The sequence below is a fragment of the Dipodomys spectabilis genome, unplaced genomic scaffold (genome assembly GCF_019054845.1).
Source record: "Dipodomys spectabilis isolate Male_0828 unplaced genomic scaffold, ASM1905484v1 ptg000363l, whole genome shotgun sequence".
NCBI classification, from domain to species: Eukaryota; Metazoa; Chordata; class Mammalia; order Rodentia; family Heteromyidae; genus Dipodomys; species Dipodomys spectabilis.
This window is the reverse complement of record NW_024871040.1, coordinates 3,979,033-4,003,976: the sequence shown is the minus strand read 5'-3', so window position 1 is coordinate 4,003,976 and position 24,944 is coordinate 3,979,033. Positions and strand designations below refer to the sequence as shown.

The following is a 24,944-nucleotide window of genomic DNA, read 5'->3' as shown; positions in this document are numbered from 1 at the left end:
CCTTATCTCCTATGTGGTTGGGAGTTACATACACTCCACAGTGACCTGGAAATCCAAGGCTAACCTAAGGATAACAGGGACAAAGTAAGCCAAGGTGTGGTGAGGGCCACAGAGCAGGAGCCAGTGCAGAGTGCACAGCAGATGAGAGGACCAGACCATCATAGGCACTGCCACTAGTCCCTAGCCCATGAGGCTCCCTACCAGCTGGTGGGGATGGGAGCGCTCAATTTCTGAAAGGTCTCTCCTTTTCCTGGTGAAAAAGGCAATGTGCCTATCTCCCCCAGGGCCGTCTCAGGTGATGGGGCTGGGCCTAGGGGAGATACAGTGCACTGGCTATCCATCCCCTAAGTCGCTCTGCTTCAAGGCACCAGATACCACAGACCAGACTCCCAGCCGCTCCCCCCATACCCTCAGCCAGGATTCTCCAGCTGCAGGGAAAGACTGGGTCCTAGCTTGGGCAAAGAGTCTGGCAGACTGGCTTGGCTGGCAAGGACTCTATCCAGATCATCCCCTCACCTATCAGGTTGGCTCCAGGAGATCCAGACCCAGGGGGCTGGAGAGGATCTAGGCCTAGCTGACCCACAGCTTCTCTGTGTGCAAGCAAACAGTCATAAGACACTCTCAGGAGTGTTTGTCCAGCTAGATCCCCAAGCAGGATCCAGACCTGAGACACCTGTGCATGTATCTGGGGGAGGATATCACTAGTTTTCTGGCTCCACGTCTGGGGCGAGCTTAGTGGAGAGTGGAAGAAACGAAGCAGGTGGGTTTGGAGGAAGCCTTCAGACCTTATGGAGACCTCATTCATAGGAGAGGAGAGATGAGGGGCACCTGCCGAGTCAGGAGCAGGCCCAGGACTGAGTCCCTTGCCTAGGACGGCGCAAATGCCGGCGGAGGGACTCAGGCGCTCAGCGATATGCTTCGTTTCTTACTGAATCGGGGTGGCAGTCTTGCAGCAAAGAGTTTCTGGGAGCAGTGACCCAAAATTTAGTGGGAACAAGGCAGGGGTGGGGCTGCAGAGGCCTAGCGCACACCCTCATACTCCAGAATTCCGAACAAAGGTCTGGCCGGATGGGGACCGGGCCAGCCGGGGGCCGCCACGCCCTCCAGCCCGCGCCCACGACAGGTTGCGGGCCGCCATGCCCGTGGCCGCCTGCAGGGGCCGCCGCCTCTTCAGGAATGCGCCGCCTTTGTCTGGGGCCGCGCGGTGCGGGAGCACCGGGTGACTGAGCGCCTCCTGCGGTCCGGCCTGGGCGTCCTAGCCGGGCGCGCCCAGGACCCGCTCGCGGGCTCGCCCTCCACCCTCCGCCCGGCCCGGGCCGGCGCCCAGGTGAGCGCCCCGCCCGCCGCGAGGCCCCGCCCCGGCCCGCCCCGGCCCCGCCCCGGCCCGGCCGGCGGGGAGCTCGGGCGGATTCCTCGCGCGTCAAACCACATGATCCCATAAAACATTCATCCGCTCCCGGCCCGCGCCGCGAGCGCCCCGCCAGTCCGCGCCGCCGCCCTCACCCTGCGCGCCCGCGGCCGGCGAGCCCAGCCCCAGCCCGGCGGAGCGGAGCGGAGCGGAGCGCGCCGAGCCTCGTCCCGCGGCCGGGCCGGGACCGGGCCGGAGCGGCGGCGCCTGGATGCGGACCCGGCCGCGGGGAGACGGGCGCCCGCCCCGAAGCGACTTTCGGTCCCCGACGCGCCCCGCCCGACCCCTAAGATGAAGAGGGCGTCCGCCGGAGGTGAGTGTCCGCGCAGCGCCCCGGCCGGGCTGCAAGTGGGGTCACCGTGCGGGGACTCCTCGCCCCTCCCCCGGAGGTGCAGGACACGTCCGGGGCTGCCGGCGCCGGGGGAAGGGTCGCCAGGCCGCCGGGAGGGGCCACCGCAGTGCCACGCCGGACTCGGGCCGCCGGCGCCCCGGCCCCGGGAGGGCGGAGCCGGCGGCAGCAGAAAAAGTTGCCGCTTTCCGGGGAAAGTTGAAGGCGACAGCAGGGCTAAGGGCGGCGGGTCGGGGGGTCCCAGATGTTGACCAGGTCCCGGGTGGAATCTGCAAGCTGGAAGGGCGGGGTCCGGCCTCGGAGCGCCCGAGCCGCGAAAGGGTTAATGAACGGGGTTTGCTGGAACGTGGGTACAGAGCAGTTTCAGCTCACAATCTTCCATTTTCTCAGGGGTCGGGACGAATGGGGGCGTTGGCGGCAGTAGAGGGCGTGGGGGACGGGGCAGCCCCAAGTGCGACCCCCATAGGTCATGCATTGAGAACAGACAGCAAAGCTTACCTGCATCTGCAACCTGAGGGTCCCTGCGGGGCTCAGTTAAAGGGAGTGAGGGGTGCTGGGGTTCGCAGCACCCCCTTCCTGGCAGTCCTGGGAAACCCTTCCCCCCACGGTGTGAAGTCCCCCCCGCAGTGAGGACAGGGGAGGGTGGTCTTCATGTGGGTTGAGCATGCCCTGCCTGGAGAATCTGGGGTGAGTACATTGCCTGTCCCAGGTGCCCACCCAGCTGCCCTGCTGATGTCCACCGTGCTGCAGCCTGCACACACGTTTCCTTGCACGTGCACGTGTTACGTGGGCTGCACACTTGCACACCTTGCATGCATAGGCACGCCAAAGATGCCCCAGTGTGCATATGCGCGAACACTACGGGTGCACACACTCTGAGAGTGCACATCCGTGTCCTCACCCCCTCTGCACGCCTACGTCCACACATGCATGCACACATGCCTGCTGTGATCTCCATGCTTGGCACATGCTGGGGCCCCTTTGGCGGGACCCACTCCCACTTCCACATGCTCATGTTTTGCGGGAGAAGGCAGTCTCTGGGCAGTCTGGACCCACAGACAGAAGGATGAGAAACCCTGGGCCATCCCTCCCTCTGTGTGTCCTGGGAGTGTGCCTTTCACAACCCCGTGAGAGAAAAAGAGTGTGTGTGTGTGTGTGTGTGTGTGTGTGCATGTGCATGTGCATGTGCGTGTGTGCATGTGCACGCATGTGCGCATGTGTGCACGTGTACCACACTATATGTGTCTGCACATGTGTCTGTACACATGACTGTGTGCTTGTGAGCATACCCGCGTGTGTCATTTGCTTCCGGGTGTGGATGGCCCCCCTGTGTGTCCAGAAGGCTTGTGTCCGCATTCTGCCCAAATCTGGAACAGAAGCCCTGGGAATGTGTTGGGGGGGGCTTGTTTAATGCTCCCCCCATCTCAGCTGTGAGGTGCAGAGTCTCCTACTAGCTCCTCCGTCCACCAATACAATGGTGGCCAGTGGTAGGCTGAGATCCCCCTGGGCAGGGAGAACCCACTTCAGAATTTGAGGTCAACATCGTGACAAGCAGGTCAAATCCTGGGCACACTTAGCTCCTGCTTCAGCTTCACCAGCTAGGACAGGCAACAATTCAAATGTTACCTCCAGGGGGTCCTGCCTTCAGCACCTCTAGTTGTGATGGGGTCCATCTGGTGATCATTTGTCCAGGGTGTCGTGTAGGGTGCTATGGCTGGTGCCAAGTGGCAGGTAAGGGTGTTGGTGACCCACCCACATGACAGTGAGAGGACCCTGGGCTGGGGCTCAGAGGTTATGCCTATCCTCAGGGACAGCCACTGTCATCATCTGTGAAATGGAGAAAGTGCTATTATAGGTGTGGGGTGTAAAACAAGCTCACTGAAGTAAGCAGTGGGTTTGCCACTCCCATCCCCTTTGTGTGTGTATGTTGGTAGGGAGGGATACTAAGGCTTGAACTCAGGGCCTATCCCTGAGATCCTTTTGTTTGAAGCTAGCATTCTACCACTTGAGCCACAGTGTCACTTCCAGCCTTTTCTGTGATTAATTGGTGATAAGAGACTCATGCAATTTTTTTTTTTTTGCTCGGGCTGGCAATGAACCTTGATCCTCAGATCTCAACCTCCTGAGTACCCTTCAGGCCTCAGTATTCCCCTCTAGAAAGCAGGTACCAATTCCTGTCTTGCACCAGCTAAGGTGAGGAAGTAGAGTTCCCAGGACAGAGACTCAGGAGGTGAATGGTTAGCACTCAGGTGTTGACTGGCAGAGGGAGGGGTGCTCATGAGCCTGGCACCTGGGTGTGGCATGGCAGGGGAACAATGGCCTAGATTTGGGATCTGGTTTAATGTGGAGTCATCACTAGCATGACCTTGGGTGAGAGGTCACTTCTCTGCCCCTCCGTCTTCCTCAGCTGAACCGTGGGCCACTAATCAGAAGTTGTTTGGGGGATGAAGCTGATACCCAATGTGATTAGCTCCACGTTTCTAAGGAGTTTTGTTTTAGTTTTGGGACAGATACAATGTAGCCTGAGCTGGCCATTAAATTCTTAATCCTTCTGCCTCAGCCACCCTGAGTGGTGGGATTATGGGTGTGAACCACTATGCCCATTTTCCTCAGGATTTTGACCCCTGTGCTTCTGCCTTCAAAATTCTCCCCAAATAACTCCCAACTCCCAGTCAGCAGGTATCCCCTTGGAAACTGCCACCCTCCCCCCCATTTGCAGATGGGGCAGTGAAAGATTATCTTCCCTGAAGGCTACAGGTGACAGGATGGTGGAGGAAGTGGCAGGCAGGGAGGGAGAGAAGGCACTGAGGGAGGCATTTCCTCAGCTGGGGCAGCACCTGCACTCTGCCCCTCTGAAGCCAGAGGCCTGCAGGGCCTGTAGAGGCCCTCCCCACACCCACACCCCAGGCTGGGCTAAAGCCTGGGAAGGTGGGGAGAGATCCTATAGCCTGGGAAATGGGGGGAAGGAGAGGGCTGGCCCATGAAGGTGGGACTTGTGGGGCCATGAAGCTGGTCCTGGCTTCACTCCCTCTGCTGCCCATGGGCTGAACAGTCCTCTGGCTCTGCCCTCTTCTTTGTTTCCTAGCCTTGTGCCACAGACTGGACATCTATGGCAGCTGATAAGCACCAGAAGGGGCCCAGCTGGCAAGGCTGGGACAGGAAAGGAGGCAGAGGGAGCCCTCCTGTGGTCCTGGGCCTGTGGCCCGGAAAGTCTCCCCGGAGCCTCCGTCTGTGCATCCAGAAAAGGGGTCAGGAGAAGGAAGGAAATTGGACAAGTGTGTATCCACAATGGAAGGTGTATATAAGCAGATTTCCACACTGGCCCTCTCAGAGTTACGGAAGCTGCTGGCACTTGGGTGTGTCAGTGAAGTTCATGTAGCCTGCACCCAACCTGGTGAACCCTGACTTGTGACCTCCCCCCCTCCCACCCCAGGTAGGGCTGCTCAACTTCTATCACCAACCAGAGACCAGCCAGCCTGGCTGTCCCACCTGTTTCCCCAAGCCCTGTGTGTTCTCAAGGCCCAGCACCCTGCTATACCCCTCAGGGTCTCTGCCCTGTGGCTTAGCTGCCCCTGTACCCTGGCCAAGGTCACCAATGCCCTCCCTGTGGCCAAATCTTAACTGCTGAGTGTGCTCACCCCCACCCATTCATTCCCAGCCTGCAGACCCTGAGCCAGACAAAGAAAGGGGAGTGATTTGGGTCTCATGGTTTCTAGGGTTAAATGCTTTAGAGGACAGAGCCCACCGGTGGAAGCCCAGCCAGAGGGGTGGATGGGCACACAGCCTCAGCAACTCCCCACTCCCCCCAAATCTCCCAGCAACATCCCCTGAGCGCGTGGGCCTCTCTGTGTCCCACTGCAGCGGGTGTTTTGTGTTGCAGTTTCTTCTTTTGTCACTGTATTTTAAACATTTTGCACATGGAGAACTATTCTTGTGCATCATGCTTTACTGGTGTGAGTGGAATCCCTTCCTGAGAATGCACCATAATTTATTTATCTAAACCTGCCTTGGCCTCTCACACTGCCTGTAGTCATGTAGCTGGACCCTGAAGATTTGGCTCCCCACCCACCCACCTCAGCTGGTGTGGGGGAGGGGCCCACTCCCAGGCCAAGGCCTGATTCCCACTCCCTCTGCCCCCCCCCCCCCATTCCCAGCTCCCAGCCCCTCTGAGCCTTTTTACAAACATCAGGTGGCAAGGTGGTAAGTTGAATCTGCTTCCTGCCATGGAACCAGGATGCAGCTTTGAGGACAGCCATCTGTGCAGCCACTGCTTTGGGGCCATCTCTCTCCTGACCCCCACCTCACACAGCTTCCAGCCTCTCTGTTGTGTGTGTCCCGATTGCCTCCTTTCTCTGCCTTCCCCTGCGGTGGGAAGAGGGAGGCTGAGGAGTTGGTGACATTGTCCTTCAGCTGTGTGCCATCTGACGGAGGTGGCCTGTGAACCCTTGGACCCTGATGACCCTCTCCAGGGGAGCCAGACCCTGGAGCCAAGAAGCAAGGGTTGTTGGTTCCAAAGTGGTCTTGGAGTAGTGCTGAGCAGAGAGAAACTAGGGTCCCTGTGTTAGCCCAACTGGGCCTGGCAGGCAGAGAGCCCCATCCAGCACCTCAGGACATGAAGCTGGGCTGATGGGAGATGTAGAGTGTCAGGAGCTGACCTAGCTTGACTCAGAGCAGCCTGCCCCATGCAGGGCAGGTGGGGGGATGTGCTTTCTAGTCCTATGGTCAGCACCCTGGCCTTCTCAACAGGCTGTCATGGATCATGCTCTGTGGCAATTGAAGTTTGTGGGTGTCAGACAAGGGTTTTGCAGTCAAACTTGGGTCCAGCTGGGTTAAATGGTGCTGACAGAGCCTCTTTCCTGCAGGGCATCTTGGGGCCTTGGTTTCAGACTGGCAGCGCTGAGTCTGACAAGCATCTCTATGCAGCCAACATCAGGGCCTGTGTGCTGAGGAACCCATTTGGGGAAACTGTGACTGGATGGGGGAGGAGGAGGTCACTCGGAGGGATAGAGGGGGGTCACCAGGATGGGTGGGCTGTCCCACACAAACCTCCACTCACAGGGCACCTGGTGGGTAAGAGAGACCATGGTTTTCCCCGACTGTACAAGGCAATGTGCAAATTTAACCTTTGGATTTATGACTCTATTTCTTTGCAGCAAATGTCACGGGAAATGTCAGGCCAAGGCTGAAACTGGGTGAGGGGCCCATCAAGATAGGGGGTGGGGTTGAGTAGGTTGTAGTGCCCAGAGACTCAAGCCAGGGTGGGGCTTCAAGTCCTTCACTGCCTCCATGAAGCCCTCTCAGATTGCCCCTGGCTTGTCTGGTCCCCGGCACTGTATCCTCAATTTATCCCAGCCATTGTGACCTTGTTAAGATGTTGGCTTTGTTCACCCTCCTGCCAGGGCCCAGATGGGGCCAGCTCAGGGACCTGCCAGAAGTCTCCCCCTCCCCCAAGTCTGGGCAGCCATAGGATCAGCTCATGCAGTGCTGGCTTGCTGTGTGACCTTGAGCAGCACTGCCCTTCCCTGGTCACCGGAGGCCTCATCTGTAATCTATGGCTGTTGACTAGAGGTGGTGTTCCCGGCTCAGTGCCTGCATGGGTGGAAAATAGTATATCCTCAGTGCGTGAGCTGTGGGGCTCTAGGGGAGATGGTGGGCTCACGGGCAGTCTGGGTGGCATTCTGTAGCAGCCACTGGGGCTGCAGCAGTCTCCGCATACTGTAAGTGCATAGTAAAGAGGGAAGAGCTGGGTAGTGATGACTCACACCTGTTATCCTACCAAGGAGGCTGAGATCTGAGGATCTCAGTTTGAGACCAGCCTAAGCAGGAAAGTCTGTGAGACATATCTTCAATTAACCACCAAAAAGCTGGGAGTGGAAGTATGGCTTAAGTGGTAGAATACCAGCCTTGAGCAAAAAAAGCTAGAGGACAGTGCCCAGGCCCTGAGTTCAGTCCCAGTAACTAGCAGAAGAAGTTAGAGGGAGATGGTAGCAGAACATGGGTAAGGCAGGAAAGGACTTGAGGTCAGCCCTATTGTTTGTGTAGGCCCTCCACCCTTCCTCTGGCTCATCTAGCTCACCCTGGCCTGCCATAGGGCTGTGCACTGGCTCTCAGGTCTAGGTAGTTGGCCAGTGAATGATAACCATCTCTTGCCTTGTACTGGGCCTGTGCAGCTAGCAGTGGTCTCCAGCTCCCTAGGTTGCCCTCCTCCTGTCCCAGCAGTTCCACATCACACCTGAAATGTAGCTGAATTCCATTCCCATATTTGCCCTGTCTGATGGTATAACATATAGTGCTTTATACCCAACATTCAAACCCAGTGACCTGGCCTCCCCTCTCTACCTACCACCAAAGATAAATTCAGTGTCCAGAGTCTGACCCTCTCCCCAGCTTTTCTCACTTAGCTCCCTCCCTTTAGGCCTGTCTCAGATCTGCCCCCTCCCAGGCCATGTTCCCCACCCTCAGACATCTTGTCTTTCATCCAGAACCCCAGCCAGCCTGAAATCTGCCATAGCCATCCCTAGGTACCACCTTTGCATCTTTTTTTTTTTTTTTTTTCTCTTCAGGACCTAGGCCAGAAGGCCTCCAATGGGGAACCCTTTGTCTCCAGGTCCCAGGTCCCAGCTCCCCATCTCATGTTCCTCAAACAGATCAGTCCTGGCATGAGGGAACTATGAGCAATGGTGGCCATACCAGCAGGACTCTGTGGAGGGAGGCAGCCAGACCCCTGGTTACATCACCGAGCATTTGCACCAGTATGAGCAGTGCATGGTTGCCTGCCTGCCACTGTGCCTGCTAGGGGGTCCTGGGGGCTGGCTAGCAGATGCAGTTTAGTAGGCCAAGACACCTACAAATGAAGGCTCTAGAGCCAGCAGGCTGCAGCTCACCCCCTTCCCTCCCTGTTGGCATGTGGATGATGTAATAGTGAGGGAAATGTTGCCCACTGGGCTGGGCCCATGCTGGGAGATTGACTCAGACACATTGGCCAACTCTTGGTCATCCAACTCCAGGGACCCCTTCCCAACCTGGCCAGGCCACTCCTAGAGTGCATGCCCCAAACATGGGAACTGAGTGTGGAAATTGAGGTTCCTGATAGGTGTTTGGGGCCCTTGATGGGAGATGAGGGCCTCCACCACTCCTCAGACTCTCAGGTCCCCAGGGAAATCCAGGTAGCACCTAGGTAGTCAGGGAGTAGGCTCTGTTGGGATCCTCAGCGTAGTAGCTCTGCTGAGCCATGAGGACACAGAGGAGGAAATTCTGTCTGGGGTTGTTCCTCCCCTATCAGTCCATCTCTGAAGTCTTTGCTAGCCACCTGAGGAGGCACTGGTTTAGGTTTCTGGGAGCCCAGGATCAAAGGGGATGCAGGGTGGGAATGCCCATGCTCTAGGCAGATCCTAGAGGAGGATCTGCCTCAGGATGAGGAGTCCTGAGGACTGGCTGGGGTCTGTGTCAGGGAAACAGAAGCCCAATTTGGGTTTCTGGGAAATACTCCGTTGGAAGGGGAACTTGGAGCTGCCTAGAAGGACGTGGGAGACCCTTTCCCTTCACCACTTGGAGCCTTTGTTACTCCACTCACTTAGTTTGCCATGCTGTGGGTGTGGCTCCCTGCGCCTGGTCCTTGAAGAGATCTGGGCATTGGAAGTTTGGGCCACCTGCCCCCCAAGTTTGGTTTCTACCTTAGAACCACCTTATATTCATGAAACTGTGGCTAGAAGCAGAATTCTGCAGAAAGGCCAGTTGGCAAGAACTGGAGGAGCTGCTCCTCCAGGCCTGGCTGGCCACCAGGATGGCAGTTTAGGGAAGGCCGTGGCTCCACTGCTCTCAGCTCTCTAGCGCCCCCCGCCGCCCCGCCCCTGTGCTACATTGGACAAGAACCTAGGGAGTCATCCCCCCCCCTCCCGCCCCCCCCCCCCCCCCCCCCCGCCCCTCCAGCCTAGCCAAGTGTCTCCCATGTGTTTTCAACTCCCCCACTTCCCCTGTCTGCCCTAGTTGAGGCTTCCCAGTTCTCCTGGGATCCATCCAGCCCCCTCATCCTCAGAGAACACTGAGCTGGTGGTCCCTGCCCCCCACTCCTTGGGGCCTCTGAGGGTTGAGGATGTGGGGTGGAAGCTTCAGCAGTACCTGCTATTTCTGGTGTCTCCCTGGCCAGGAGTGTCTCCTGACCCACTTGAAGGGGCTTTGAGAGCTGTGGCCATGGGTGTGGCTTGGCAGGGGGAACCCTCAGCATTCCCCGGGGAGACCTCCCCAGCCCTCAGCAAGGCTAATATGCACCGGGAAGAAGAAGCCTGGACCTTGGTGGTCTCTCACAGTGCCTCAGGAGAGGCCCCAGTGATCACTGACTTCTCCCTCCTTTCAGTTCCAAGCCAACCCTGTGCTGGGCAGCAGGGACCCTGAGTTCTTTGTAGTATACTGTCCCCAAGGTATTCCAGGTTCCAAGAGATACCCTCCCCCCAATCCACGAGGTCCCCAGAACAAAGAAGTGCTGCTAGGAGTGTAGTGAAGACCCTGAGACCTATCCTCCCATGTGCTGTCCCCACCAGGCCCTCAAAGGGAAACTGGAGCTGCTGGCCCAAGGGGAGGGGGTGCTAACTGCTGGAGTTCCCAAAACAGAAGATCTCTTGCTCCACAGGAAGCAGGGGGGTGCCTAGGAGGGCCCTGGACAGGGAGAGGACGAGGGGGTGGATAAGGAGCTCACCCTTACTAGCCCCAGCAGGAAACCCGCCACAGCTCTATGTGCTTTGCAGCCTGACACATGGCCCCTGCACACTGGGCCGTGTCCAGGCTGTCTTTTATCTCCCTGCCTCGGCCCCAATTTATGTCAGGCAGAGGCTGACACGGGGACAGGTGTGACAAGTGCCTGGCTTCCTGTTCGGAAATTGGCAAAAGAAAAACTCTCCCCATAAAGATATTCCATCTACATACCTTGCGGATGTCACCAGGAGGACCCATCACAGCCGAGACAGATGGTGGCCCTAATGGATTCCATTCTTCAACTGCTGCTGGAACCTCGGCCTGGCCCCCACCCCAGGTAGCCTGAGGCGGGTGGGTGGCAACAGGGTGTCCAATCCTCTTGGGAGTCCTCTCCAGCACTAGGACCTGCCCCCATTCTATTTCTGCCTACAGGGCCTTCATCACAGCCAGAGATGCCAACCCCGGCACCCTCCTGGCTATAGGACCTCCTGGCACTGAGGACCTCCTGGCCTTGGCACACAGGGAAAACACCTCCCCCAAGAAGCCACCCAGTCCACCCCACTTAAAACTGCCTGCCATCACTGTCCTCTGCAGGAGGGACATCACTGTCTCCCCAGGAGATTGCATGCCCAGAGAGCCTGAAGTCACATGACCATCATTACTGCAGCCTCCAGCTCTCTCAGCTGGGGCATGGTGGGGACCTGCTTTGGCCTGGCATTTACCTCAACCCAGCCTGAGTGTCTAAGCTATCTAGCCCACCACTACCTGAGTACCTTGTGGGTGAAGCTCCCATGGTGTTCCTGGGGGGTCTGAAGACAGACTCCCTGAGTGAGGCCAAGGTATAAATAAGGAAGAAATTAGAAAGATCTGGCCTCCTTAGGAGTGGTGGGGTGGAGCTCAGCAGAGAAGAGCCCCTGCGCGGTAAAGCTGGGAATAGGGAAGCCTGCCTGGGAGTGAGCTGACTAATCCAGGGCCTGCATGGCAGAAGGCTGACTCTTCAGAGCCCATACATGGGTGTCAGTAGAGCCCTTCCAGATTGTACTTGGGACCTGGGCTTTGTCTGTGGTACAGGAGGATAGTTGCTCCTATGGACAGTATGAGTCATTGCCCAGGAAAAGTTCCAGGCATAACGGGCCTATCCTGAGCTGATGAGCTAGGGATGAACCTTATAGCACAGAATTGGTGTCTTACCACCCCCTCCCACCTTGTCTGGCATCAATACATGAGACCAAATGGAGCATTCAAAATATACTTTTTGTTTTACCAGTTTATGAGTGAAAAACATGGAAAAATACACCAAAGTTTTAAGAAAGTAGTTCTGTGCCAGCTGCTGGTGGCTCCTACCTATAATCCTAACAAGTCAAGAGGCTTAGACCTTAGGATCAAGGTTCAAGGCCAGCCCAGGTAGGAAAGTCCATGCATGAGATTCATCTCCAATTACCAAAAAGCCGGAAGTGGAGCTATGGCTCAAGTGATTGAGCACCAACCTTGAGCAAAAATGCTAAAGGACAATGCCCAGGCCTTGAGTTCAAGTCCTAACACTGGCGAGAGAGAGAGACAGAGACAGAGACAGAGACAGAGAGAGAGACAGACAGAGAGAGACAGAGAGGAACAATGGTTTTATTAGTAAACTCAAGTGGACATAGCACAGTACAAACTGGGTCTCTTAAAAGTAGAAATTTATTTTCTCACAGTTGTAAATCTAAGATCAAGGTGCCAACTTGCATAGGATTTGGGTAAAGATCCTTTTCCTGGCCTACCGATGGCCATCTCTCAGCATCCTGATGTTCAGGGTTGGGAGAGTAATCTCTCCAAGGTTTCTTCTTCTAATCCCATCATGAGGCCCCTCCCTCATGACTGCTTCTAACCCTGATCACCTCCCAAAGTCTCCATCTTCAAATATCACCCTGGAAGCCAAGAATGGTGCTATACACCTGTAATCTCAGCACTCTGGAGATTGAAGCAGGATTATGAGTTTGAAGTCAACTCGGATTACACAAAGAGACCTTGTCTCAAAGGAAAAAAAAGTGAAAACATACTGTCACATTACATTTGAAGGGGACACGAATATTTAGGAATGACAGAAGTGAAACTGCTTAGCACTGAGTGGTCTCTCCACAGACAGAGCAGAGCCCTGCCAGGGCCAAACATACTTAGGGAATGCTGTCTCCACAACCACACACCTGTCACTTGTCTCTACTGGGGGACAATTATTGCATTTGTGGGACAAACAGTTTATAGTGTGCCTACTGTATACCAATCACCTGGACGTGGAGCCTCCATTTGGCCCACAACTGAGGGACAGATGGCAGAAGCGAGCCACACAGATACCCAGCCAAGGTGTGGGATAGAGTGAGCACCTGACAGTAGATGGGCGGAGTGGGATGGTATGAGGGAGACCCTGGGATCTAGTCCATAGATAATGAACCCAAGCCTGAGAGGCACTCACTGGGTCTGAGCTGGGCCATTCTGCTGGGCTTTGGCCTGTAGCAGCCAATGAGGCAGCAGGAGGCTGCCCTGGAGCAGGTGGGCTGGGCTGTCTGGTAGGTTGCAGAAATGTAAATGTGAACCAGCCTAGGCCTCTAGTGTTGGGCTATGAGGAAGGGGAAGAGGATGGAAGCAAGGTGTTTAAGGCAAGTACCAGGGAAAAAAGTATATATGTGTTGGTACTAGCGCTTGAACTCAGGGCTTCATGCTCTCACTTGACTGTGTTTTCACTCAAGACTGGTGCTCTACCACTTGAGCTATACAACCATTTCTGTCTTTTTGCTGGTTAGTTGGAAATAAGAGTCTCACAGTTTTCTGCCTGGGCTGGATTGGAACTGTGATCCTCAGATCTCATCAACCTTCTAAGTAAATAGGATTATATCCACCGGGTTACTTCCCCCTCCCCCACATATCCCCCTTCCCCAGTGCTGGGGCTTGAATTCAAAGCTTGGGTGCTGTCTCTGAACTTCTTTTGCTCAGGGCTAGTGCCCTACCCCTTGAGCCATAACTCTACTTCCTACGAATATTTTTTGAGGTTTTATGAGTGAGAGCTGTGGGAAGGGGGAAGCTGGACACTGGATATGTCCTCTGGAGTAAAAGGTCATGCTGCCCAGGGATCATTTGCAAGAGATGAGTACAGCTAAACCTAGGGGTGGCCACTGACTCCTGCCGGCCCTGCTATGGTCACTGGTGCCTGTGATGGTGTCCAGTGGGCCTTGGCCTTGAGGGGATCTTCTCTCAGCCTGGTCCTAACTCAGCTCCAGGGGAGTCTGTGCCTTGGCCCAGTTGGGTAGATAGATCAGGCCATCTTGGGAGCTGCAGATGGGTGGTAGGTAAAAGAGGCTGGCTGGGACGGGACCTGAGCTGACCCCTCCCGAGCATACCCCTACTCCCCACTCCCTGCCCAGTGGTGATGAGAAGATGAGGCCAGAGGCCACAGCCTAGAACAGCCCACCTTTTCCTGCTGCCTTTGGGAGTCCCTCGTGAGCTGCAGGATGTAGCCAAAATACACTGACCTCCTTTTCCAGAAGGCAGCAGCGCCTGAGCTCCCACCCGAGCAGGTGAGAAGCCGCCAACGATTTCCATCCCAAATTGATTTCAAATAAGCAGGAGTTATCACACACAATCATATAGGAATAATTTATCACTCGTTAATAAAAGAGCAATTACTTATTCACATTGCCCCTGCCAGCACGCCACAGGCTCAGTTGCAGGGACACATCAGGGGTGTGCTCTCAGAGGTGGACAGAAGCCTGTTTGTGCCCAGCCAGGTTCACGGCTGAGACCCAGGGATTGCAGACCTGACTCCAAAGCAAAGTGGGCCCTGCTGGTTTGTCAGTGCCCTTCCCCCACCGTCCTGTGATGGAGGCTCAAAAGTGGGTGAACAGGGAGGTGGTTGGCACCTGTAACAGTGAGGGGACAGGAACAAGCCCAAGTGTGGAGGGAATAAGGGTGGGGCTTTGCCAGGGTATTAGGGACTGGGCCAGATAGAGGTAGAGGGCCATCAAAGCAGGTGGAGCTGCCTGGCTATCTGCAGAAGGCCTGAACGCAAGAGTTGCAATTTCAGACTAAAAGCTTGTCCTTTCAAGTGTTGGGATTGCAGAAGCTTCTGTGACTAAGAACTCAGAGTGTCCTTGGAGACCCAGGTGCATTCTCTGCCACCCTTAGCAGAGCGAGTCCTCCGGGCAGGACTCCTAAGCAGGACTCCTAGACTGCATGCTCCAGAGCTCTCCCAGCTTGCATTCTCCTGCATTTCAGGGATAGCTGTTTCTAATTCACATTTATCTTTACCTTAGAAGCTACATTCTTTCACTTAAAAAAAAAACTGTATTTCTAAGATTTCAATTGTAAAAATGTAGTTTTTAAAAAAAGATTGTTAGCCCTGATTAATGGCTCATCCTGTAATTCTAGCTACTCAGGAGGCTGAGATCTGAGGATCATCATTCCAAGCCAGCCAAGGTTAGAAAGGCTATGAAACTCTTATCCCCCAATTAACCCACCACCAAGCTTGAAGTCCAGCTATGGCTCAAGTGGTAGAGCAGTAGTCTTGAGCAAAAAAGCTCAGGGACAGCGCCTAAACCCCAGGACCAACACACACACACACACACACACACACACACACACACACACACACACACACACACACACACACACACACACACACACACACACACACACACACACCCCGCCTAAACCCCAGGACCAACACACACACACACACACACACACACACACACACACACACACACACTCAGTTTCCCGGTTTTGTTAAGATTATCTTCAGCTTACAAAGTCCTATTATAGCCTCTAACATGTGTCCTTTTGTTTCTTCTGGAGTTTATAGCTGATCAGTTTTTGTGAAGGGTCGTGTTGGGTCTGTCATTTTCCCTAGGCCTTTGTCCTGTCTTTAACCACCATTAGGATTGCATCCATCTTTTGTGGGATGCATGTTTTCTTCCATGGATGTACATTCTTGTTTGTCCCCAGCCCCAAACACAATCCCAACTACCTCTAAGGAAGGCATGGTCTTTGGAAGTAGTCCTGAATCCTCCCATGTTTACAAGTTTATTCAAGCTGGATAGGCTGGGTCCAGAATTCCATATGAAAATGCTATCACCGGGGCTGGGAAGGTGGCTCAGTGGTAGAGCATTTGCCTTGCATACCTGAGGCCCTGGGTTCGATTTCTCAGCACCACATAAGCAAAAAGAAAAAAGCCGGAAATGGTGCTGTGGCTCAAGTGGTAGAGCGCTAGCCTTGAGCTGAAGAGCTGAGGGACAGCGCCCAGGCCCAGAGTTCAGGCCCCACGACCGGACCAAAAAAAAAAAGAAAATGCTATCACCTCAGAATTTTGAAGCAGTTACAGTTTTGCTGTCCTCTGGTGTACAAGGTGCTATGAAATCCAGTACCACCTTGCATTGTTCATGATCAGACTTCCTTCTTGGCACCTCAAGCTTCTCTTCATCTCCAGGGACCTGAAATTGTGCTGCAGATGCTCAATGACTGACCAGGTCCTTGGCTCTGGGAAATTTCTCTAGTATTATTTATTTGTTAACTTTTTTTAATCCTCTGTTTTTTCCATTGTCTCTTTGTGGAACTACCTTAAGACCAGTGTTTGACCTGTATTTGTCAATTGAATCTCATTCATTTTTTCTCTCTCTCTCTTTTTGTTTTTCTCTCTGGAAGATTTCTTTGACCTTGTTTTCCAACTCTTCTATTGATTTTTTTTTTAATTTTAGCAATTCTATTTTTAATTTCTAGACACTCTTGCTATCTGATGGCTCCTTGGTCACAGCACCCCGTTCTTGTTTTAAACCCCCTTTTATCCATAGGAGGACAACTAATTAAATTTTTCTGCTAATTTCTTACTCTTCCTTACACTGTCTCTTCTTCCTTTAGTCATTTTTCCTCATCATCTGCATAGATATCTTTTCTATATGCTTAATGGCTATTGGCTTTCTGGTTGCTTTTTCATGATACTGCACTTGAACTCAGGGCCTTGTATTTGCCTCACAGGTACTCTACCACTAGAGCCACACCTGCAACCCTTTTTGCTTTAGTTAGTTAGTGTGTGTGTGTGTGTGTGTGTGTGGTGTGTATGTGTGTGTGTGGGTGGGTATGTGTGATAGTACTGGGCTTGAACTTAGGGTCTGGACACTGTTTCCTGGTGTTCCTTAGCTTTTTTGTTCAAGGCTGGGCCTTACCACTTGAGCCACAGCTCCACTTCTGGCTTTTTGGTGGTTAATTAGAGATAGAGTCTCACAGACTTTCCTGCCTGGGCTGACTTTGAACTGCAATCCTCAGAGGACAGGCTTCTAAGTAGCTAAGATAATAGGCAGGAACCACCAGTGCTCAGCTTTAATTATTTTTTCTTTTAAAAATAGTCTCATGTTTATGCTCTGGCCAGCCTGGACCATAATAATTGGAATGACAGGTATATGTCACCACATCCAGCTTTATTGGTTGAAATAGGGCCATACAAACTTTTTGTTGGAATGGCCTTGGACCACAATTCACTCCACCTCCTGAATAGCTAGGATTACAGGCATGAGCCACCAAACTCTGCTTTTGGTCACTTTCGGAAAGGAAGCTAACTGAGGCTCTGTTGAGATGGGGCTTGTCAACTGTCAGGTTTCAGGACATGAAGCAGAAGTCCCCATCTGGATAGTCCCAATGGACTGGATAGCCAATGGTTAGGACCCTTTCTTGTGATATTTCCTTAGGGGAGTAGCCCGTCTCCTGCTCCCTAACCCTTGCAGGATGTGTTCCATGTCACAATCATCTTGAGAGGGAGATGTGTCTGATGTCAATTACCGTGTATAACATGAGGCTGGTGGGCAGAAGAGAAAGACCACTGAATCGTAAAGCATTGACTTGGTGCTGAGTGTGGATAGGGCTCTGACAAAGGTGAGGTAGGTTGCACCAGGCTGCAGGCCTGTCTTCAAGCCTTCATTCTCTGCTAAGACTGAGATCTGTGAGGTGGTAGGGAAGCAGCTCCAGGCACATTTGCAGCTTATCCTGGCTTCTGCTATGCCCTCGTCCAGCCCAGATACAGCCAGACCCTGGCTTGCTGAATCTACTGCACGAAGCAGGGGCAGCTGTCAGGATAGCCAGGCTGGAGTGGCCTTTGGGCAACTGCAACACAGACTTTCCGACTCAGCTCCTCATTTGAGGTGAAGCTGACCAAGGCCAGACTGGTCTTGAGTGCCAGACCCCAGGGTAACCTCTTGAGGCAGGATGTTAATACATTGAGCCCAGGCCTGGGCTGGGGGAATCATTGAGATTTCCAGGCTAGAGGTATTGCTGCAGTCCTGGGAAGGTGAGTGCTGGCCACTGTGATCCTCACATTGAAAGTGTGATGACAGGCTGAGAGGAGGCTGGCAGCTTCTCCAGGTCCTCAGAGCGGGTGTAGAGCCTGCCTCTAAGCCCCACCAGAGGCTACCCGAGTCACCCTCAGCTTCTCATAAATGGAAGCTTGGGCCGAGGGTGAGGTGCTGCCAGGGACGATCGTGGAGCCCAAAGTGGCTTTCCCTCCCTCTGTGTGCTCCATGGGGCTCAAGGTCTGCTCTGGTCACCTTGGATGAAGTTATGTGTCCTGTCCCCTCCCCTCACTGGTGCCCTACCGATGATCTTGGTACATCTCAGGGCTTTTACCTGAGGAATTGGAGGTGATTGTCATACCCCTCACTGCTATGGGAGGATGAAACATAGGGCTATCATGAAAATATCAAGGACAGCCAACACCCTCACAATGGACTACCCCAGGGAGGCTAGGGCCACTCTTGCTTCCCTCCTTTCTCCCCTTCCCTGCCACCACTCTGCTACTGAGCCCTGTAGGACCTCCTTAGGAGACATACTCATCAAAGAAGTCCCTGTATGGCCTAAGGCTCTGATTCTAGAATGGGACATCCTTTGTCTGGCTCTTGCCCAAAGATGTCTGGTGTTCACAAAGCATTGGCTCTCTGTTCACTGGTCTTTGTTTCCCTATCCTTGTGTGATGCTGACTGCCTTCCTTATGGGCTCCAGGTCTGCCCACAGCTGCCCTCAATCCAAGTTCTCTGTTTACAGCTCGCATGATAATGGTGGTGATGATGGTGGTAATAATGATGATGATAGAATTAATTGATCATGGTAGATGATTGGTAATGGTGATGATGGTGATGGTAGTTTGTATAGACCAATCTATGGAAACGTCCTCTTGAATGTCCTCCAAAGACTGGTGTGTTGAAGGCTTGGTCCCTAGCCCCAAGGCACTGTTAGGAGTGTCAGAATTTTGAAAGGTAGGAACTGGTAGAAGGACATTAGGTCTGGAGGGTGTACCCTTTAAGGGAATACGGGATGCTAGCCCCTCTCCTTTCTAAGTTTGTTTCCTGGCTGCCATGAGATGAACAACTTCTTCTGCTGTGAATTCTCATCATGCCACAGGCCCAAAAGCCATATGGCCAAGACTATTGGCTGAAACCATGAACCAAAATAAGCCTTTTCTTCTTAAAAGTTAATTATCTCACATATTTTGACACAGTGAAGGAAAGATGACTAACAGTGGTAACGATAATGATGGTAATGGTGATGACAGTGATGGTGACTGATGATGACAGTGGTGACGATGATGGTGGTGGTGATGATGATGACAGTGGTGAGTGATGATGATGACAGTGTTGATGATGGTGGTGATAGTGGTGGTAGAAATGATGAAGATGATGATGGTGGTGGTGGCAAATGATGATAGAGGAAATGATGATGGTGGTGGTGGTGGTGGTGGTGACAGAAGCAATGGTGGTGATGATGGTAGTTATGATAAGGACAAAGGATGTTTTCACAGCCTACTTCCCTTCATGATCCTGGCCAGTGGTCTGCAGAAGTAGCTGGGCCTGAGGTCACTGAAGGTGGTTCAGGACAGTCCTTTTATCCTTTCCTGGACTGTGTTCTCATATTGTTAATGTTTACTAGATCTTAGTTGCAATTATATCAGAAATAATTGCTTCCTCCCACTTGAGCAAGACCAGATGCTTCACCAGGTCTTAGGTCTGTGTAGCCCATGACAGCAACCCTCTCCTACCCACTTGAGGTCCCAAACCACCCCTGGCCCATCAGCTCAAGTCTCAGGGTCTCTTTTGTATATTCCTATGTTTGGTCCTATCTTAACATCCTAGGAAGGACATCAGTGCTGACTTGTCTGTGTCTCCTCTCTCCAAGAGTTCATTTGATCTTCATGGATCCTTGAGTCATTGTCCTTTCCTCCTAACTGGGAATGTTGTCGCTTAGCATTTCCTCCCAGCCTCTGGGGACAGCTGTTCATATGCTCTTTACCAACTTTTATTCTCTGTCTCTCTCTCTTTCTCTCTCTGTCTCTGTCTCTCTCTGTCTCTCTGTCTCTGTCTCTGTCTCTCTCTCTCTCTTTTCTTTTCTAGTACTTAAACTCAGATCCTGGATGCTGTCCCTTAGCTTTTTCACTTAAGGTTATCATTCTACCACTTAAGCTACATGCCTACTTCCAGCTTTTAGTTAACTGGAGATAATAGTCTCATGGACTTTTTTACCCAGCCTGGCTTCAAACCATTATCTTCAGATGTCAGCCTCCTAAGTAGTGAGAATTACAGATGTAAACCACCAATGCCCAGTTTTTTAGTTTTTTGTTTGTTTTTTACTTCAGGCTGTTTTCCAACTCATGATCTTCCTGCCTCAGTCTCCCTCTTTGTATTTTTTGGGGGGAGGGTCCAGTCGTGGATCCTGAACTCTGGGCCTGGGCGCTGTCCCTTAGCTCTTCAGCTCAAGGCTAGCGCTCTACCACTTGAGCCACAGCGCCACTTCCGGCTTTTTTCTTTTTGCTTATGTGGTGCTGAGGAATCGAACCCAGGGCCTCAGGCTTGCAAGGCAAGCGCTCTACCACTGAGCCACCTTCTCAGCCCCTCTTTGTATTTTTAAGTTGTCCTCTTTTATGCGTGTTTGATTGCAACCTCTTTAAACAAAATTATTGCTTTTCCTTGGACCTACACAGAATTCAGTATCCAGTATTTCTCTTGCACTTCCACCCCTAGCCACTTCAAGATGCTGACCTTGATGAGGGCTTCTTGGTGCCCCAAGGTGGGAAGCCACTGAGCCCTATTCATCCAATCATATGGCCTCAGCCAGACAGCCTGACCCCTAGTTTTTTTTCTCTCTCTCCTTTCTCTTTCTCTCTTTCTCTCTCACACACACACACGCTTTCTCTTTTTTTGTCTGATATAGACTTGAACTCGCTAGTGCTTGCTTGTGCTTATTGGCTGGCATTCTACCACTTGAGCCATGCCTCCAACCCCTCTGATTTCCTTTTCATGAGGCGGAAATGAAGCGGCCTCTGCTGAGCTGTTTGTGAGGACAATGGTGGCAATACCCACATGTGGTAGGTGCTCAGTCACAAGCCATATCGACAAACTGTTTCTATAAAGGTCTGACGTTAGATTATTCCAGCACTGTGGGCCACATGGTGTGTTGTAACAATTCAACTCTGAGAGAGCAGCTGTGGACAATGTGTGAACATATAGGTGTGTCTGTGCTCTAATAACATATTATTTACCAAAGCAGTGGCCAACTCCTGAGCCAGTCTGCTGACAGCCAATAGAACAGAAGGTAAGAGGGCCCCTCCGTTCTGACTAGGGCTTCCTTAGCACTCCCTTCACCCCCTATTCCTGGACTCAGTGCTCCAGCCTCATCCTAAAGAGGACTGCAGTGGTATTTCAGGCTGAGGAGGATAGTGTGATATCTCTAGGGCCCCTTATCCCATGGAAAGTGCCAGATCCCCTGGCTCTCCCTGCCTGTCCCTGGCCAAACAGAATTACCACCCCTCCCTGAGACCCTTTGTGTTTTCGAAAATGCCCTGGGCTACTGCTAGTTACAGAGGCCTCTGGGAGGCTAGAGAAGCCTCCTTCCTCTAGTAGAAACATATTCTGGGGCCCGGTAATACTGTCATGATTTAAGACCCTGTCCAACTGCACTCCTCCTGACAGACAGCAGAGCCAGGGAGGCAGTATAGGCTGATCCCACAGGGCGAGCAGACAATGGCCTCCAGACTTACACATGTCTTCATAGAATAAATCCTACCTGGGCAGAGGCCATCCACCTGCCTGATTGCTCATGTTTTACAGTGTGCCTAGGGCCCAAGAACATGTGGGAAGTGCCTGCTCAGCTCCTCCCACTGTGGTGAGAACAGACCCTTTGCCAGGTTCCCATATCTGCACAGCCCATGCCAGCAGCCGTCCACTGCCCCTGGCCCACCCCTAGACCTGGCAGTGCAAGGCTCAGAGCTTCTGTTGTATGTTCTCAGTGTGTGATCCTTTTTTGTATACTGACTATTTGTGCCCGGTCCCTTACACTTTTATTGTACTCTTCTCTCCCTTCTGAGGTCCTGAGTTTAGACTCCCATCATGTGTACTCCTGGTGTACACCCCAAGTGTGCAGCCCTGTGAGAGGCTGATCCTCTGTGCCTCACAAACAATGCTAGGGGTGGAGTGGGGAGGGCTGTGGCTCAGGTTAGGTTGCTAGCCCTTGGGATGGGTATGGGGCACAATTGGGCAGGACCCAGGTTTGTGGATCCCGACAGACTAGATACTCATCCTGGGCAGACATGTAAGGACAGGTGAGTGCTGGGTCCCAGGTTGTGGCGTGGGGAATCCTCTTTCCTAAGACCCCCAGAGCAGGGACATGTGAGCCACTGGTTGAGTTTCTCATTAGTTTCCCTGTAGTCCAGAGCTTCTGCTGGTCTGAATCAAATTAGCTTCAGGACCACAATGAGCTCTCTTAGAGACAGAATTCTCCAGGTAATTAGGTGGCAGTTTTGGTTAGCCTCCTGAAGCAGGGTGGAGTACTAGCCTTCTGTGGATGACAGGATACTAAGTTCCTGGAGCTGGGGCATCCTGTGCTAGCTGACTAGCTTTGTCCTATGGCTAGGAAAGACTTCAGCCAGACAAGCCTCCAGGTACTCAGCATTATGAGCCCCCAGGACAGAGCTCCTGAGGGGCAGAAGGGAGGTGGGCATCAGATGGGAGTGTATGACTGGACTGACAAGGCTTCAGAGCCCTTGGCAGACAGGTCAGTCTTAGCTAAGAATGAATTTTCCAGGACTGGGTGCTTGTGCTTCACATCTAGACTCCCAGCGTCTCAAGAGGCTGAGATCTGAGGAATACAGTTTGAAGCCAGTTTGTGCATAAAAGTCTATGCGATTCTTATCGCCAATTAACTAGCAAAGCCAGCAGTGGAGGATGTGGTAGTGTCAGCCTTAAGCAAAAGTGCCAAGTGAATGTGCACATCCCTGAGTTCAAGCCCCAGTATAGGCACAAAGGAAAAAAAAAAAAAGAATTTGCCAGGCCATGTGCTGGCTGGGTGCTAGCTCAAGCCATTGTGGTCCTGTCTCACAGGGCGGGTACCACGAAGTAGGGCTACCTCCTGTAGCTAGCCTGACCACAAGGGTCAAGAGTCCAGGTGCTGGGTCTGGTCCCTCATCTGTTGCATTTGGCACCATGCCTGAGCATGGTTCTCCCAGTAGACACAGTGATGAGAGATGGATAAAAGGAAAAAGAGTGAATAGCTCCTACTAGGATGTGGCCTTCCTGAATGTACCTTCAGGCTGGGGCTGTCCCTTACCAAGCCTTAGTGTCCTGTGGACAGAGGAGTAGAGAGGTTCCCTGTTGTAATATGAAGGTTGATTCCAACAGCTTTGCTCCCAGGCACAGAGTAACCTAAGGCAGGCCTCTGTACATACTGGGACTCAGTTTCCCCACTGCATATGACCAGACCTGAAGCATATCAGCACACCAGGTGCCCTCCCACTGTGGTGGGTGACCTTGCCCATTATCGACCTGGCCTGCCTGCCCAAAGCCAAGATCAATAAAGAACAGAGCCTCCAGGGGCTCAAAGACAGCAGTGGCCAGCAGCCACACTCCCCCTAGGAGACACAAGGTGGGCTTCCTCTCAAGGGGACCGCTGGTATCCTTCTACCCTTACTTAGTCCTGTGGCCCCATAAGGGCATGAGAAGTGCCATGGGGAATTGAGCTACCCCTGCACATGTCTATGTGCCCAAGGGTGGATGGAGGGTAGGAAGTGTGTGTGTGAGAGAAAAGTGAGTGCGGATGAGGGGGACAGATGGCCGGTGGGGGGTAATGAGTCAGTGCTGGGGGGCTGGTTGGAATAGGAAGCAGGCACGGGGAGGGGTGCCCTGACCCTCTGCAGTGTGAGGATGACTCTGGCCCCTCCACCTCCGCCCGGAGCTATTTCTGGTCCCTATGCTGAGCTGTTCTGCCTCATAACTGTTGTCTGTGCTGTGACTGCTTCACAGGGCTGTCATTGGCGTTTGAGAGGATTATGAGGCCCCTCTGCAGCCTTCTGACCCTAACCTTTAGGGCAGGTGCCAAGCAGCTCAGAGCCTCAAAAGACATGTCCCATGGGCTGGAATGTAACTCAGTGGCATAGTGCTTGCCTAGCAAGTACAATGTCTTGGGTTTGATCTCCAGTACCAAAAAAGAAAGAGAGAGAGAGAGAGAGAGAGGGAGAGAGAGGGAGGAAGGGAGGGAGGGAGGGAATGAGGGATGGAAGGAGGGAGGGAGGGAGGGAGGAAGGAAGGGAGGGAGGGAGGAAAAGACATGCCCCTTCCCAGCCACACAGAGCACAGGAAAGAACCCTGTGCCCCCAGCACTTGCCTAACAGGCTGGCAGCCCCCCGCCCCCAACACCTTTGCAGCCTCTGCTCACATTCCTGCCCAGTCCCCACACGTGGCCATCTCTCGTGCTTGTGCCAACACTCCCAGAGTTCTCTCCAGGTGGTACTGGCTCCTTCCCCCTACCCCTAGCCACCTTTCCTCTTGGCAAGTCTGAAGGTAGGAATGAGGCAGGGCTTAACTGCTCACTGCCTCAGTTTCCTGGTCTGTAAAAGGGATTGAGGATATTGATAAGAAAATGAACTCTTAGGTAGCATTGACACATTTTTCTCAAACTAGCCATAGCTGGTCAATCCCCCTCCTCTACAGTCCATGGGGTGGGATATTTCTGTTTGCGGGGGACACATGGAGATTGAGGGCAATGAGCGGATAGAGGGAGCAAAGAACTCAGAGAAGACTCTAAAGAAAGCAGTCTGGCTCAGCTGCTCCAGCTCTGCTGAGGTGGGCTGCTGAGGTCAGCAGCTGCCTGCCTGCTGGCTTCTGCGACTGCCTGCTGGGTGAGTCCCCGGAAGCCTCCTCCTTCCCTGGCTCCTCCTCCTCCACACTGTCCTTCAGTCCCTCTTGCCTCCTCCCTCTGGCTCTTCCCACTTCTCTCCCCCCTCCTTCCTTCTCTCTTCTCCTTCATCCCTCCCTCCTCCACTTGCCTTCCTCTTTTCTATCCACCTTGTCTCTCCCTCCTCCTTCCCTCCCTCCACCCCTGCAGTGACCATGAACTTGAGTTCTTTGCTCCTAAGAGCTAGTGGTGCATAATGAATTGCTCATATAATTCAGTGGTGGTGTCGTGTCCTTTCTGGCTTCCCTGGCAGGGCCAGGCCAGTATCTACTT

General features: G+C 53.2%; 1 protein-coding gene across 1 annotated transcript in view; it reads left to right on the top strand.

The window, feature by feature from the left end:
• The first annotated feature begins 1,648 nt into the window (after positions 1 to 1,648).
• Rtn4r (reticulon 4 receptor) overlaps positions 1,649 to 24,944 on the top strand; it is a 28,344-nt gene continuing 5,048 nt past the window's right edge. The window contains exon 1 of the mRNA XM_042666289.1: positions 1,649 to 1,721. Within this exon, the coding sequence (XP_042522223.1) occupies positions 1,700 to 1,721 (22 nt within the window). The 5' untranslated portion in view covers positions 1,649 to 1,699. The remainder of the gene's footprint in view (positions 1,722 to 24,944) is intronic.